Source organism: Lolium perenne, chromosome 5, assembly GCF_019359855.2.
Source record: "Lolium perenne isolate Kyuss_39 chromosome 5, Kyuss_2.0, whole genome shotgun sequence".
Classification (NCBI taxonomy): Eukaryota; Viridiplantae; Streptophyta; class Magnoliopsida; order Poales; family Poaceae; genus Lolium; species Lolium perenne.
The window spans coordinates 72,730,177-72,746,156 of NC_067248.2; the positions used below are offsets into that span (position 1 = coordinate 72,730,177).

Genomic DNA, 15,980 nt, shown 5'->3' on the forward strand with positions numbered 1-15,980 from the left:
ACAAATCAACCTATATGGCAAAATAACTCTAACAAACATGATAAATGAGGCTAAAAGGGTTAGATATAAGGGATTTGCTAATTCTCCGAGAACCGAGTGATGCATGTAAAATACATACATGAACTTTTATACTTTATTAACATGTATTTCCACACATTTGAAACATATATGATGTTATTACCATATTTTATATTGATTTGTAGAGATTTACTAATGATATTCTTTCTTTATTGTGCTATAGTAGTCCATACTCCATAGCAAGTAGGGGTATCTAACCTATAATAGATGCCCCCCAACGGGGGCCTCACAAGGCATCCACGCATCTCCTCTCCACCGGTTGGTCCACGTGGCGCCTCGTTGTTGGCCTGGACAAAAATATCTCTCCATCCCCCAAGGCCAGAACCAACCCGTCCCAGTCGTCTCCTCCCCTCCCCAATCCCCTCCTCCTCGGCCCGCCACCACCGCTCGTGTCGTTTGGCCAGACGGCCAAACTCCTCTCCGCCCCTGCTTCTCGCCGCCGGCGACTGCGGCCACCGCCGCGCGGGTCCTCTCGCTCACTTCGTCCTCACCTTCCAATCCCCTGCCGTATCTCCTCCCCAATGCCCTCCCGTTTCTCTTCTCCACCAATCCCCTCCTTCTCCATTTTGTCACTTGGTCGAGCCGCCACACCCCATCTCCTGTACATCAGTCTTCTCTCCGCGTGAGGAGGAGCAGCGCTCGCTAGAGGCCGGAGGCTAACGCGGGGGAGGCTGGCGGATGCTGAGGCGGAGCCGCACGGGGAGAGAAGGCAGCGTAGGAGGATGAGGAGGAGCAGGCGGATACCGAGGCTGAGCAGCAGTGTGCGAGCTCAACCATCCTCTTTTGCCCCTTCACCGCATCCAGGAGGCTGCTAACTCCCATCACCCTGCTGGTGACAGATGGGAGTAGGAGCAGCAACACAGATGGATGGGTTATGAAGAAGAGACGCTTGATGGAAGAGGAAGATATGCCCCAGCGGCGCTATGCATCTCCCATCGTCCTCCATCCCCGCCTTCTCTTCACCCCTGGGCAGCAGCTCAAATCATCTTTTTCTGGGGCAGAAGGAGCGATTTGACGATGCCGGTTCTAGGTCTCCCTCCCTGGCCGAACGGTGAGGTGGATTTTCGTTGGCGAATCTGGTGGTTCCATCTATATATTTTTGTTTTATGCAGTGTAAATTATTTTTGATTATGGTTGTCATTTTATCAGAAAATTGATGAGCAACCAGAGTCACTTGTCTACAGATCCGTTGCTGCATCTTTTGACAAACCAGGTTTCTTGTTTTCATTGGCATGCCATTGCGGCATTGGAGATGGACCTGCTATGCCACTTGCTAAAGTATGGTCAGTTCATTCAGGAGCATATGTGCCCGCGATCAAATGAGCATTTCCGCAGTTCGCTGATCTTAAATGGTGGTACCGTTCCACTTATTACATATGTAGTTGTGGTTAATGTGTTTCTGTTGTTTATTGTCTACTTCGCATCACATATTATTTGATACAACTCCGGAACATTGTTTCCAGAATATATTTAATTTTGTTTTCTTTCTTTCATCTTACTTATCGTGTTAGTTGCATCTACACATAAATGTTCTTTTATCGTTGCTTTGTCCCTGTAATAACATGCTCTTTATTTTCTCAGGCTGCTAACACAGAAAAGATTGCGGATCAGAACATCACAAAGTATTTCGCAAAAGTCCTACCTGTAAGCAATGTTCTGAAAATATTTCAAACTATTCGTGCATGAGCCATTTGTGTTGAGAATACATCACTCATTTTCTTGTCAGTCTAATGCCTTTATAGACTCAGTTCCATGTTGAGCTAACATGATACTATTTCGTATTTTCTGATGTGCAGTTCAACATATACGGATTTCGAGAATATTTCAAGAAGTATGGATTCAAGATTTCAAGTACTCTGAAACAGACTAGGTCTATCATGGAGAAACCCTGCAGAGCTAACCAGACTAACTTGCATGAGTCCGGCTTTGAACGTACCTTCAGAGTTATGGTTCTACCGTGGTCAATCATATCCATGAAAAAAATATGAAATACTCTGTTATTATATATTAGCATTCCCTGGCAAATGGTTGAAAACATGGCCAAGCTGTTAGCTAGGTTGCCACTGTGCTCAAGAGTGAGTAGAAGAATTTCTGGATGTTGCATGTTGTGTTTGGGGGATGTCTGAACTGCGATTTTAAATTCAGTATTGTTAAATTTGGTGGCTCACATTACAGAACCATAAGGGTCTAGATCCGTAGTATGATTTACAGTCTGTGGTACTGTCATGGCTGGCTGGGGTCTGGTAATGGAGATCATCTCCAGCTGAAGCATGGTTGACTGTGCTAGACTGTATGCATCCTTCTCTGAATAATTGCCGCTTTTTTCTGTGCATCCATGTAAAACCAACTGGTTCTCAATTTTCCTTTTGTACAATTAGTATTGATCTGCATCCATGGATTTAATTTTGATCGTTTTGTAAAATAACAGATTTTGATCAGTTGAGAAATCTGTGGTGAATATATGCCTGAATGTAACTATCTATTGGCGTATCTGCAAACTGCTTGAAGGTTTGTTGATATTTTTGGTCACATGTTTCTTCAGTTCAACCATGCTTAGATTTGTATTAGTGCACCCTTGCCACTTACGTAGCCGGTGATGATTAATTATGAGCATACATATAAGTGTAATGCACCTCATTTCTAAGAATTCACTTTCTTTGGGCCAAGAACACTGAAAATTCGATTGCATCTCTTTTTATGGGTTGATCTTTGATGCCACCATTTTTTACTGCAAATTTTTTTAGTTTAAGATGGAGACTGTCGGAAATATCAAGAATTTGGCGATGCATATTCAGGCTTGAAACTGTTATCAAGCCAAAACTTCTGTATAGACATTTACCCCCTCAATTCAGTGTGTCCTGTTAAAATAAGCTCTAGGTGAGGGGTCGCTTTTTTATCTCGCTTCTTGATTTTCTATTTCCTTATTTTGCAAGTGATTTTGTTTTACACTATGTTCACCAGACACAACTTTTGCTTCTGGTATTATTAGCTCCAACACCTACGAACTGCTGCTGGTTTAGGAGTGAGAACTGGAAGCATCATGCAGACTGCACCGCGATCTCACCCTCATGTCAGTGCCCATGTCGAAAAAGCTAGCATGTTCCTGGGGAATGGCATGTCCTGTGTCGAGGTAATGAACTCTATATTTCTTTCCATACATATTGCAATTTCTGTTGCTATATACAGGTGTACCATTCATAGAGTACACAATGTTCCAAATAGTCAATGGAGTCTCAATGGAAGGTGCATGAAGGATAGCATATGTATGGAATGTACTTGCCACTTTATGTGTGTACCTTAGTGTTGCTTCAAGTATTGGTTCCTTTATTAGCTTTGAGGAATATTTTTCTCTTATATTCAAATTTAGAAGGTATCCGTATAAGTATCACCAAGTGATTTGTCTCCAATAGATGTCACTTATTAATGCTCTTTTATTAATAGTTCAGGTATGGCCTTACTAATACGAGTCCCACTGAAAAGAATGTCTTGGGTAGGTTGGTATTTTGAATTTCTCTGTATCTTGATCTTGCATATTGGGACTTGCTCCTTGGGTTGCCCGTTGCCCCAGTCATGGGTTTCCCTCTCTACTATCTGAGATGTATCTTGAGTTCACTTCCATTTCCTGGACAAACACTTGCATGTCAGGTAATATGACTACTCTATTTTGTTTCTTTGTATAATTAATCAATTGTTATGCTTCATTTCCAATACTAAAAGCGATTGAAACATACGTCTTAATATCGATTATTCTGTTATGTGTGGCAACTCCTTGTTTTTGGCTCATTATGATCTTTATTTCCATCACAGACATCCAATTCCTATTAATGTATATTTGGTTACAGAGTGAGGTTGTGCTCTTCTTTCAGCTGTCTCCAGATATAGATTTACCTCTTCTTTTGTTTACAACCTCTTGGATGTGCAATCATGTCACATCATTTGCAAACATCGATCAACGGTACATGCCTGGACATAGTGTGCCAGCAGCGAGGAGTATCACCGCCGCGTCTGCGTCATTTGTTGTCCTCGGTATAGAGAATCTGTCTATGCAGCACCACTAGGTGTACCAATTGCTTATGTTGTTCTCCCTAGCGCCTTAAACCATGGTCAATGGTGCACTAAGATGGCAAACTGCAGGAGCATATTTGGGCTAAGGAATTGAGATTTTCTTCAGTATATGGCTAGGCTATCCTTTTGCACTGTGCTTAAAGTATTTTCTCAGTTTTGAGTTAATTAGCATTCTTACATTCTTCAGTTTTTTCTTTCTTTCTTTGTAGATTGCAGCCCTCCTCTGTGCGATAATTCCCTGGAGGCAAAGGTTGAATTTCCTCTGCCATCTCATGGTCTAACCAAGATTTTGATTTAGCTCATTATTTTGTGCTTGAGACAATTTTATTATCAAACCAAACTGCTGAATGCATGCTTGTCTGAAATGTCGCATACCCAACTAACTCCGTATGAAAATAAGAAAAGTCAATATCAAGTGGCATCCTGAAAACAATCGGAAGGAAAGAATTATGGTCTCTGCTGGTGAGGGTCCATAGTTCTGCATTTTTGAAACTTCAAACTTGGATGCTCCTCTATTCTGTTTCAGGATGTGTAAACTTATCCGGAGTTATAATCACCGGTTTTTATTGTACTGAGGAAAGGGGAGATAATGTAGTTGAATATGTTCCTAATTATATAAAAGTAATTTTGTTGACAAACCTACTACTATCTATTTTCATCTGCCTTTTCTTATCCTGGACTGGGCTTCATTTCACAGTGGGTTGATATGAAAATCCATAACTGCATATTGGATAATTCATTTCCGTTTTCGTATTCTTTAAATAGGTAAACACACCAAGGATATTAACATATTGTAGTGCTGCTCACGTGTGGCATAGCATCAATGGTGGGACGAGTTTACTTGTGCTAGGACTGAACGATGAAGAGGTTGCTGGATTCAATCTTTGCAACTACGGCTTGAGCACAGCCAAATACATTCTATTTTCTGGACCTTTCCTTCATAAATTGAGCATTATGATCAATTCATTCACAAGGTAATTGGTAAATTCTTCCATCCTAGAGGTCCAAGAAAAAGTTTGGTATGGTTGTCACTTCGAATTTATCTTTAATGTATTATCTTAATCAAATAATCATAAACAGAATAATTTACAAAACTATCATGTGCTGGTGTCTCTGTTCTCTTATGCACATCCAAGAGTATTTGGTAACCTCATCGATTGTTATCACCCCTATAAAAAACTGTACCAATGTAAAGATATATATGTACAGAATAAAATAAGAAAAGAGGGGCACTTACATCCGTAGTAAGTAGATGAGATCATGGGAGAGGTAGGCCTAGCTTCACGACGATGCTTTTGCGGTAATAATGAAAAGGCCAGTAGCAATGTTATTAGCTTCGGGACGATGCTTATGGGGTAAAAATGAAAAGGCCAGTAGTCAATTTTGTCCAGAAGTAGCATTCATGCTGACAAATCTGAACCAAGTTTGAATTATATATATTAACAAATATGAGTTTTCAAACTTTGTCGGTACATTAGGAAAGATAACTTCAGTTGGAATAATCCCTGAAAGATCACAGTGAAGTAGAGAATAAATGCATATGCCCACCTCAATGCACCTGCCAATTTCAGGTACCGCGTACCACCCCCTCTCTTCCTCATCTAGACATGTCGTAGTGCTGGACCTATTAACTCTGAAACACCTCGTGTATGAAAACCATGTGTATGTAGGAGCTATGTGCTTTTGATCCAGATCTGAGCAATCGTTGGTATGTGTAATATATTTCCCTATGTTATCAATGTTTGCTTGTCAAATGTGTAATCTATTTTATCCATTGTGTGCTTCTGGTAAAAATACAAATACTCAATTATTCCAATAAAAATTTGCTAGGGTGTGAAATGATCTGATGCATGGATTATATAATTTTACCTGCTGCTCCATATATACTCTGTAATTTCATAGTAGGAGAATCTCTCTGCTTTTGGGATGTTGTAGACTGTTCTTTCAACATTGAATTTCCATTCTGATATATGTGATTGCCTTCTCATATGATTCACAGTCGTATCATGCAGGTTGTTGAGGTTCTAACAATTTTCATGCTTGGGGTGATGCTGAAACCCAACCACAAGTACATGACTCACGTGGCTGAGACAAAATAGTGGCCATCATCACGTTCTACCCGTCAATTCACCGTCGTTAGCCTGCTTATGGGAGTCTTTCAGTGTGTAGAAGTCCAATGGAAAGTTTGGTGGACGCAAATAGGATACACTTAATGATTATAAAAATACTGCAAGATTATAGCTACAATGAGGTTGACTGCAAAAATGGACTCGTGAGAAAACTCTGCTGCTCATCTAACTCAGCTGACTAATCACTGATTTACATTGATGCTTAATATATCATTTTAAGAATTATGAAAGATGGGGTCATGGGAGAGAAAGTTTTTTTACTGTCAAACATGTCTTCGTTTTTTCTGAACAAGTACTGAATACTATTATATTGTATTTTGGAGTGGTCTTCTTTGTAACGTTCACGATTAGGGGTTCAGGTTTAAACATGTAGGTGCCTCCTTGGAGATGCATATAGAGATGAGAATGAACACAATAAATGAATGTTAATTGCTATAATTTATTCTCTCCTTTTTCCTGGTTGTATAAAAACGTTTGTTACTCCATTTGAAATTTTTCATCATGTTTTGTAAGACATGAGAAAATTATTATTACTTTTTCATTTATACACGAGTTTCACGGGATCGTGCGCCAAGGCGCACTTTAAAATCTAGTTGTGCTGGTAGTCCATACCCAGCCAAAACACCACGTCCGTGCCATTTCCTTGGTGAAACACACAACACAAGCCTCTCCGGTGTGGGCCCGAGTTCCAACCTCCGCGTCGTCCACCGGTCAAGCCGGTCCCCCCTGTCCTCACCACCGGCGACGGCCGGTCGCGCTTCGACTCGTCGTCTCCGTCTCGTTTGGTATCGTCGGGTTGGACTTCATTTCTCGCATCCATAGAGGCATAGACGAACAATTATCAGAGGCGACCAAGGGAGCTAATCCGTCGCCTTTCCGGGCTCCGTCGATCCTCCCGCCGATCCCGTCGGCCCGCCGCGCCGAGGTGAGCAGCCCGACCCGCCCTAACTGCTAGGATTGCGCCCCAAGTACGGTAGCAAGGTCTGCGCTCGCAGACCGGGATTTGGGAGTCCCGATTAGTTCTTTCCATGGGATTCCTGCTTTGGATTCGATCTGCGCAGTCTCGCCCTCTACGCGAGCTCCCTCCCTCCCTCCCACGGCTCCAGTAGCTCTCCGTACACGGCGGCAAGGGGCTGGACAGCTGGTTAGGTCGAGCTTACCTTAAATCGGCAAATAGTTCGTGATTTCCATGTCTATTCACCGAGAGAAGCGCAGAGTGAATCATTGGGATTACTAGGTTCGGTTTAGATCACTATGCTAGACGAGATAAGCTAACTAGCTTTTGCCCAACTCGGATCCGGTGCTTACCTAGTCCTTCTACCTATACCTAAAACAATTGCTGTACTAAGTGTTTGAATTCTTGCAGCGTACGATTTGTGTGGCATGGGGACTTCCTCCGGCGCGAATTTCCATCAGCAGCCCCCGCCGCAGGGGATGCTGCCGCCCCGGCACGGCGCACGGCCTCCGAGCCTGCAGACGTCCCTCTCGCTGGCCTCGTCGGAGCAGGTCGGCTCGCCGGAGATGCAGGAGCCCGTGTCCAACTCTGACCAGGGGCACGACTCTGCCACCGAGAGCGCGAGCTCCAGGGAGACCTGGCCCGTGGAGCCGGAGCATAGCAACGCTGCCGCTGCGAGTAGTGGCGGCGGCGTGATAAAACTGGACAGGGCCAAGGACATGGGGAATGGTACCCCCAAGCTGCAGGTTATCCGCGGAAGCTCCCGCATCGACAGGGTTTCGCTGAGGGAGGTTGCGCGCGAGAGAGTTGACCTAGTTGCTGAGAGAATGAAGGGAATGCCAGAGGAGCACCTGGAGGAGATCAAGAATGAGCTCAGGTCCATTCTGGAAGGGACCGGGGGCTCTCACCATATCGAGGAGTTTCTGTATCTGCAGAAGTTTGTCCAGGGCAGGGGTGATTTGACGCCAACTATGCTTTCACTAGCCCATCACGTTCAGCTGGAGATCCTTGTGGCAATCAAGACTGGAATCCAGGCGTTCTTGCATCCCAGCGTTACCATTCCCCAAAGCCGCCTGGTGGAAGTCTTCTTGTACAAGAGGTGCCGAAACATCGCTTGCCAGAGTGCTCTCCCTGCCGAGGAGTGCAGGTGCAATGTGTGTGCTAACAGGAGTGGGTTTTGCAACCTTTGCATGTGTGTCATCTGCAACAAGTTTGATTTCGAGGTCAACACGTGCCGCTGGGTTGGATGCGATTTCTGTTCTCACTGGACTCATACCGACTGTGCGATTCGTGATGGCCAGATTGGGACGGGGCAGTCAATCAAGAGCGGCACTGGTCATGCTGAAATGCTTTTTAGGTGCCAGGCTTGCCAGAAGACATCAGAATTGTTCGGTTGGGTCAAGGATGTGTTTCAGCAATGTGCTCCTGGTTGGGATAGGGATGCTTTATTGCGGGAGCTTGAGTTTGTTTGTAAGATATTTCGTCTAAGCGAAGACCCAAAAGGGAGGAATTTGTTCAGGAAATGTGTAAATCTCATTGAAAGGTTGAGGAACAGTTCTCCTGATTCTGTCAATCCTAGAATGATAATGCATGCACTTCGAGGTATGTGTACTTCTGTTGCTCCTTCATTTTTTTTGAATGCTCTGTGTAAGCCTGCTTGATTATTATATTGTTTTGTGGTACTCATGTTGCCGTTTACCATCGCTACTTCATCTGTGTGCTTATGATGTCCCATTACAAAGTTTGACAGCAACACAACATATGTTCACCAGCCATCTGTTACTTTCATGCACAAGAACCTGTACTTCAAGATCTCCTGGTTACTTGCTACCTTATTTTGTTCTCTGTTTTGCGTGCCTGCATATCTTAAGTCTATATCACCATGAAGGATTAAACTGATTCAGTGACCAGTATCTTGGCAATGACAAGTACCAACTCCATCTCTCACTGACCAATTCCCAAATGAACCATGCGTCGATTTTGTTTTTCTTTGACATTTTTTTACAGAAAGGTTTTTTTAGCCATCTGTAACAAGTGTATTATGATCATGATGTGTGCTCTCAGCACTATCCAGGCAAACAGTACATACTAATCTATGACTCAACTCATTTATGTTTTTTTTTTAAATCGCGTTAGTGCTTCAGCTTACTGTCTGCTCAAATATGGCCCATATTAGTTCCTTAAGGTGTGCTTTAAAGCTGTTAATTTTGGTAGGATGGACAGCAGATTAAGGATGCAAGTGGGATCCCACCAAGATCCCACTTATAGCTCATCTGGAAATTTTTGTGTAAATTTTGGGCTCAAATTTTCTACTAAAATGCCACAATGAACTAGAATTGGCATACTGGTGGGACCCCACTTGACACCTTACAGCAGATAGATAGCATTATTGAAAACAGTGAATTTGTGCCAATGATGTAAGACAAGAATTTGAAGGGCGGGCCTGGTGCAGCGGTAGAGCCTCACCGCCTGTGACCGAGAGGTCCCAGGTTCGAGTCGCGGTCTCCTCATATTGCACTTCGTGAGGGTAAGGCTTGCCACTAACACCTTCCCCAGACCCCGCACAGTGCTCTCAGCACTGGGTACGTCCTTGCTGTAAGACAAGAATTTGGGACTCATTCATCAGTCATCAGATCGAATGGTGAAAGAAAGAACTAGTGTTGTTTCATTCAAAATTCTTCCATTTAATGCATTTTTGTATCTTTGTTTTAGAGATCTGTTACTATGTAAGTAATATAAACTACTCCCTCCGATCCATAATGAGTGTCGGGGTTTTAGTTCAATTTATTTTAAATTTAAACTGAAACCACTACACTTACTAGTAAGCTACACGTGCTTTGCACGCCAACACATATTTTCTTCTTTTGTCACCTTATTTAAGACATAATAATTGTATCCATGCATTATGCAGGGGAGTACAACACTTCATCGAATTAGAAATAATTAATTCAGGAGTACAACTGTAATTATTCAGAAGTACAACTCTAGATAACTCTGGTTTGCATGATTGCAGACATTTTCGATATTGTTTTTTAGTGCTCCTTTGGTAGAGAACTTTATAAATATGTCTAATTTTAAACGTATCTAGACACTTTTTAGTGTATACGTACATCCGAATTTAAGCAAATCCTTGACAATCTTTTTAGGACAGGGCGAGTATTCACATTTGTCGCCGAGACAAATCGCAAGTACCTCTCCATATGTGTACTAAAACTACAATCATTTCAAATCCTGCATGAAACGACCAGAAAAGATATGTGCCCAGTTTTTTCACATATAGAAATGTTTTGGTCGCATTTTAATAATTAATGCCTTTTACAATCTTACAGAATATTTTGTATGACAAAAGATGTTTAATCCTCAGAAAGAACAGATGGCAAAAGAAACGGTTTTCATCACAATAACAATACACACGGACGTGATGTTTAATCCGTAGTGACTGTCTAATTTTTATTGAGAAGTATTATGCAATGAACATGTCAATTATATTTGCAATGGCTGCTTGCAATTTTTTGATTCAAAAAATGTACAACGTTCTTGTGGAAACAGACCATCCATGCATTTTCTACATATGGAAACTTTGTAGTCTTGCTATCTTGTCTTGACAATTAATTATATTAATTACATTCCATAAAAGGACTACAATTCTTGTACTACCACAGTTTCACATGTTTTGACTAAGTGGCCATACAACTTTCTCCGGTACAGTTTAACAGGCGTGCACGCACTTTGACCATTAATTTGATAAAAAAAAATGAGTTATATATCTTTAAGAAACTATACCATTAGATTCATATTGAAAAAGGATTTCCAATGATATAATGTTTATGACATAAAATTCATATTTTATTGACAAAAATAATGGTCAAAGTGTTTTCTTGATATTTTTTAGTAAACATAACGATCAAAATTAATTACATGTCAGGACTGTATATTTTTTTGAGAAGTTGTATTTTTTGAGTGAGTACTTAGTATTCTCCAGATCCACATTAATTAATTTATTTTTGTCAAGATTTAGATGTATCTACACCCTACACACTAAAACGCATCTAGATATGTGTATCTAAACATATACATATCTAGAAAAGTTACACTTTAGTACATGATTAATAAACTAAGAAAAGTGCATGCACTCATTTATCATTCTCTCCCTCTTTCTAACAGTTTTCTTAGTTCGTGCGGGTGTCTGAAGAATCACCTGTCAGGTTGGATGAACTGAACACTTTAAATCATACAAATAATGTTCAAGAAATCGTTAATCGTTAACTTATCGGTCGGCCTCAAAGTGGAGATTAATCGCTTATCGGCCGATTAATCGATTTTATCGGTCGGCCATTTATCGGTTTATTTTTTTGTAAATCATAATTTCCAGCACTAAATTTTCTATAATATGCCATGTAAAAAATAATATTTTAGCATTTAACAGAAGCATTAGCTTGATTCCTTGTATTTGAAGCAATAAAACAGGAAAGCACTGTTCTACAAGCCTACATGACGGAAATATCACGTGCCATATAGAATTTCAGAGATATTTCACTGAAAATCGACCGCAATATTGGCCATCGGACTGAAATCGGTCAAAATATCGGCTATGAGACTACAAATCGTTCGTAATATCGGTGTTGGCGATAAATCAAATGATATGCCGAAATCTTATCGGTTACCACCCGATTCACGATAAATCGATCGATAAATCGGTATCTCGGCCGATTTTTTGAACAGTAACAAATACTGAATAGACGGATAAGGTAGGCTGGCTAATTACTATGGAGCTGGTAAAATGCTGGCATTTAATGGTATCAGCCGTTTGAAGAATCACCTGTCAGGTCTGATGAACTGAACACTTTAAATCATACAAATACTGAATAGACGGATAAGGTAGGCTTGCTAATTACTATGGAGCCGGTAAAATGCTGGCATTTAATGGTATCAGTTGTTTGCTTCCAAACCATGAAGTGACACTGCCGATAAGACGTATGCTACATGGGACCTGCAACTCCTGACTGACCAATGAGAGAAGGTGGAGCACTGGAGCTCACGGTGGAGTGAACTATCCTGATATTTCCAGCAGCTTCGACACTCAGCATTCAGCAAGCAACAAAGGCGAGCGCGGGAATGGGAGAGGTGAATCCAAGCTTCCACAGCCGTTAGATCGACTGAGTTTTGGTCAGATGAACGGCACATATCAGCTTCAACCTGCAAATCTACGGCTTGGATTACTTTAGAGGTCCGTAGGCGGAAGGTTCTAGAACTGGCGGGTGGTAAATCCAAATTCAAAAACTCGCGTACTATATAGTGGTACAGATTATGGATCGGAGGGAGTAAATTTTTCCTGTTTTTCTGCAAAAGGTTAATACCCTATTTATATCATTTCTCCATACAGCAGTCTTAACTAAAAGTATATGTTATGAGCAGCACTTGGAAAGTTTTAGTTGTAGAAGCCAAGAATTTCTTCTTGGGAAAGGATTAGTTACTAACTGACCATCTGTTATGGTTCTCCCTATTAGTTAAGGTTTCCTATTAGCTGGTTTCTGGTTATTAGGTTCCTAGAAGTTCATTTCTATGAGAAACATTATATATGGAGGAGATTGCTGTTTCTCCATATTTCTCTAGCACTGGCTTCATCATCATGGCGCACGGGAGCGTTCCGCTGGGAGAATGATAGCAATCAGCCAGTTATCCTCCAATTGCTACAAGTTATAATCATCACTAACCTAGGCTCATAACGCAAGAATTTTTGGATGTTCTGTTGATCACATACCTTTGTTAGCCTCGTTGTACTAGAATTTTTAGAAGTTCTTGTGGTCACACAGCTTTCTATCCTCTAGGCAACTTCTTGTGTACACATGTATAAGTTGGTTGCACGCTGGATGTGTTTTGGCTGAGCTCAATATCGTCCGTGCTGATTTTATTCGTTTTATGTCATGGTTAAGTTGGTTAGTCACCCAAGTCTCTTTATAACACAGTTGTCATCGCTTCTTGCTTTTCTAAATTCTTACTTTGCAGTTTGCATGGTTGCTTAGAAATTAACTTATGGATTAACTATTGACTTTGGTTGCTTACTTGCTCATGTTTTCACAGAGCTCGATATGGATTCCCCAAAGAACTCTGAAAGTGAAGAATCGGGGCGCTTGATCACCCCCCAGGATGCCTGTAACCGTATTGCGGAGGTTGTCCAGGAAGCTGTCAGAAAGATGGAGCTTGTCGCTGAAGAGAAAATGGGGCTTTACAAAAAGGCCCGCCTCGCTGTGGATGCCTGTGACCGGGAGCTTGACGAGAAGGCCAGAGCAGTTCAGGAGTTCAAGGCCGAGAGGCTGCGGAAGAAGCAGCAGGTGGAAGAGCTCGAGAGCATTGTTCGGTTGAAACAGGCAGAGGCCGAGATGTTCCAGCTCAAGGCAAGTGAGGCCCGTCAGGAGGCTGAGAGGCTCCAGAGCATCGCACTCGCCAAATCTGAGCGGGCCGAGCAGGACTACGCTAGCCTCTACCTCAAGCGTCGCTTGGAGGAAGCGGAAGCAGAGAAGCAGTTCCTCTTCGAGAAGATAAAGCTTCAGGACGGTCATCGGCCCCCGCAGGCGAGCAGCAGCGCGGCCAGTGATCCCTCCCACCCACCCTCTCAGACGATGATGCTGTCCAAAATTCAGGACCTTCTCAAGAACGTCCGCACCATGCCGCCAAAATCGGAGCCGCACTCCAAATAAGAGCAGGATTGCTATTCCTGCTCAGATCGGTGACTAGAGGTTTTATTGTGCTAATGTTGTGGTGGTTTCTTCAGTGTGAGAAGTATTAACGAGAGTATAATCGGCGTCGTCCCCTTAGGAAACCAAATGCTGTTGAGTTTGTCCAACTGCAGGTGGGGATATACTAGGCTAATGATGCGCCTGTAGGCTACATTATAGTCTTGTTAGTACTTTGAGAACGGTAATGCTTGTATCCTGCTAAAGTTTGTTCCAGTAGATGAAACAGAGCTGAAGCAAACAGTGTTGTATCTGTTACTTGTTGTTGGCCGGAAATCTCTCGTGCATGCTGCTGCCATGTATGTAAAGGATACTTCTGGAAAAAAATCGTCATCTAATTCAAACACTGCTCAATACTATGGTCTTACTATGGTCTTAAACGGGACGGTACAAGAACAGTACTAGCAGTTCCCTGCATCCCTCCTGCAAATGTGCGAGTGTGCGACTCTGAGTTGTGTCTCTTTGTACTTGATTGGCATGGAGGGCGATGACCCACCAACATGGTTAGGCAAATGTGAAACTGCGAAAGTATGGGCCTGTAGGCTACATTATAGTCTTGTTAGTACTTTGAGCACGGTAATGATTGTATCATGTTAAAATTAAAAGTTTGTATCAGTAGATGAAACAGAGCTCAAGCAAACAGTGTTGTATCTGTTAAATGTTGTTGGCCGGAAATCTCTCGTGCATGATGCTGCCATATATGTAAATGATACTTCTGGAAAAAAAATCTTTTATCTAATTCAAACACTGCTTAATACTATGGTCTTAGGGTCTGTTTGTTTGGGCTGCAGCTTTTGAAAAGCAGCTGTAGCTGGTGGGCTGTGAAAAAGCAGCTGTGAGAAGCTGCTGTTGGAAGTTGAGATTTGATGTTTGGCAGGAGAGATTTTTATGACTGCTGCTGTTGGTTATAGGAGTAAAATGTCTACAATGCCCCTGAGTGCTGAAGATGTTGTGTAAATGTTAATTTAAAATGGAATTGGCTATTTTTGACTCTTTTATTAAATAATTAATATGTTTAATTACTGAATTATCTCAATTAACTGTTTGCTAGTAAATAATTTTAAGCATGCTTTGTATCGGAATAATCTTGGAGTTATCGGAAAATGTGTAAACAATATTAGTACAAGACTTATCCATATTATCAAACATATATATATTCATGAGATTCATATGAACCGAAAAGAATTAGAAATTTCTCAGGCCTATTTCCTGTGCAGCGTATGAACTAGATGTCTTCAAATATACTCCCTCCGTGCAGTAATATATGATGTTGTAGCTACTTTCAAAATTGACTAGATACATACTAAAAGGAGTGAATCAACATACTAAAAATAGACTAGATACACACAAATGTGAGTGAATCTTCAAAAGAGCAAAACGTCTTATAAAACAAAACGGAGGGAGTACATCACAAACAGGCATCAATTTGCACAAATAAACTTGAATATATACAGATCTGTCTATACATAAACAACACAAGCATGCCTAGATAAGAATTGCAGCATATCGCGCTGGATAAGAACAGAGACAGGGGAAAGCAGGCGCCGGGGAAGCAAGTCGCCGGGGACGGCGGCGCTGGAGGAGGGTGCTGCAGCAGGCGCCAGGGAAGCAAGTCGCCGGGGAATCTCACAGGGGACGGCGGCGCCTCGAAGACCTCCAGTCGCCGGCAGCGGCGGCCGTAGCGGTGCAGGAGGACGAGCTTGGCGGGGGCGAGCTCCTCCTTGAGGAGGCCGAGAACGCAGAGGAGGAGCGACGGAGAACGGCGGGGCGCGTCCAGTGGCGAGGTGGCCTGCGCGCCGGCGGCGGGGAACAGCGCCGTCGGAGGGGAGGAACTGCGCCGGCGGCGGGGAACAGCGCCGTCGGAGGCGGGGGCGGGCGCCGGCGGCGGGCGTTGGCGGCGGGGGCTCCCTCCAACCCTAACTTATCGAGAGGATGGGGGTGGGGAAAAGTGGACCGGGGTCGCTCGCTTCGGGTTTGCACACGGGCCGGATTTCCTTATATCCGGTGGCATGTTTTCCG

At 42.6% G+C, this 15,980-nt stretch overlaps 1 protein-coding gene and 2 long non-coding RNA genes across 12 annotated transcripts; all 3 read left to right on the plus strand.

Annotated features, from left to right (window-relative positions):
- Positions 1 to 342: 342 nt before the first annotated feature.
- LOC139831010 (uncharacterized) lies at positions 343 to 5,573 on the plus strand. Of its 10 annotated transcripts, XR_011744848.1 has the most exons (5): positions 344 to 1,722; positions 1,875 to 2,955; positions 3,040 to 3,723; positions 4,353 to 4,393; positions 4,909 to 5,573. It is a non-coding gene; the product is annotated as an uncharacterized lncRNA (long non-coding RNA). The 10 variants fall into 10 exon arrangements; XR_011744844.1 differs by having other exon boundaries at positions 343 to 1,722; positions 3,040 to 4,393; XR_011744846.1 differs by lacking the exon at positions 4,909 to 5,573 and having other exon boundaries at positions 4,353 to 4,785.
- An 11-nt stretch (positions 5,574 to 5,584) lies between these two features.
- LOC139831011 (uncharacterized) lies at positions 5,585 to 6,784 on the plus strand. The gene is made up of 2 exons (XR_011744850.1): positions 5,585 to 5,714; positions 6,156 to 6,784. It is a non-coding gene; the product is annotated as an uncharacterized lncRNA (long non-coding RNA).
- Positions 6,785 to 7,045: 261 nt separating this feature from the next.
- On the plus strand, positions 7,046 to 14,305 carry LOC127299445 (OBERON-like protein). The gene is made up of 3 exons (XM_051329407.2): positions 7,046 to 7,197; positions 7,639 to 8,829; positions 13,309 to 14,305. The coding sequence occupies exons 2-3, from the start codon at positions 7,656 to 7,658 to the stop codon at positions 13,923 to 13,925; spliced, it is 1,791 nt and encodes a 596-aa protein (XP_051185367.1). The 5' UTR covers positions 7,046 to 7,197; positions 7,639 to 7,655; the 3' UTR covers positions 13,926 to 14,305.
- Positions 14,306 to 15,980: the final 1,675 nt, after the last annotated feature.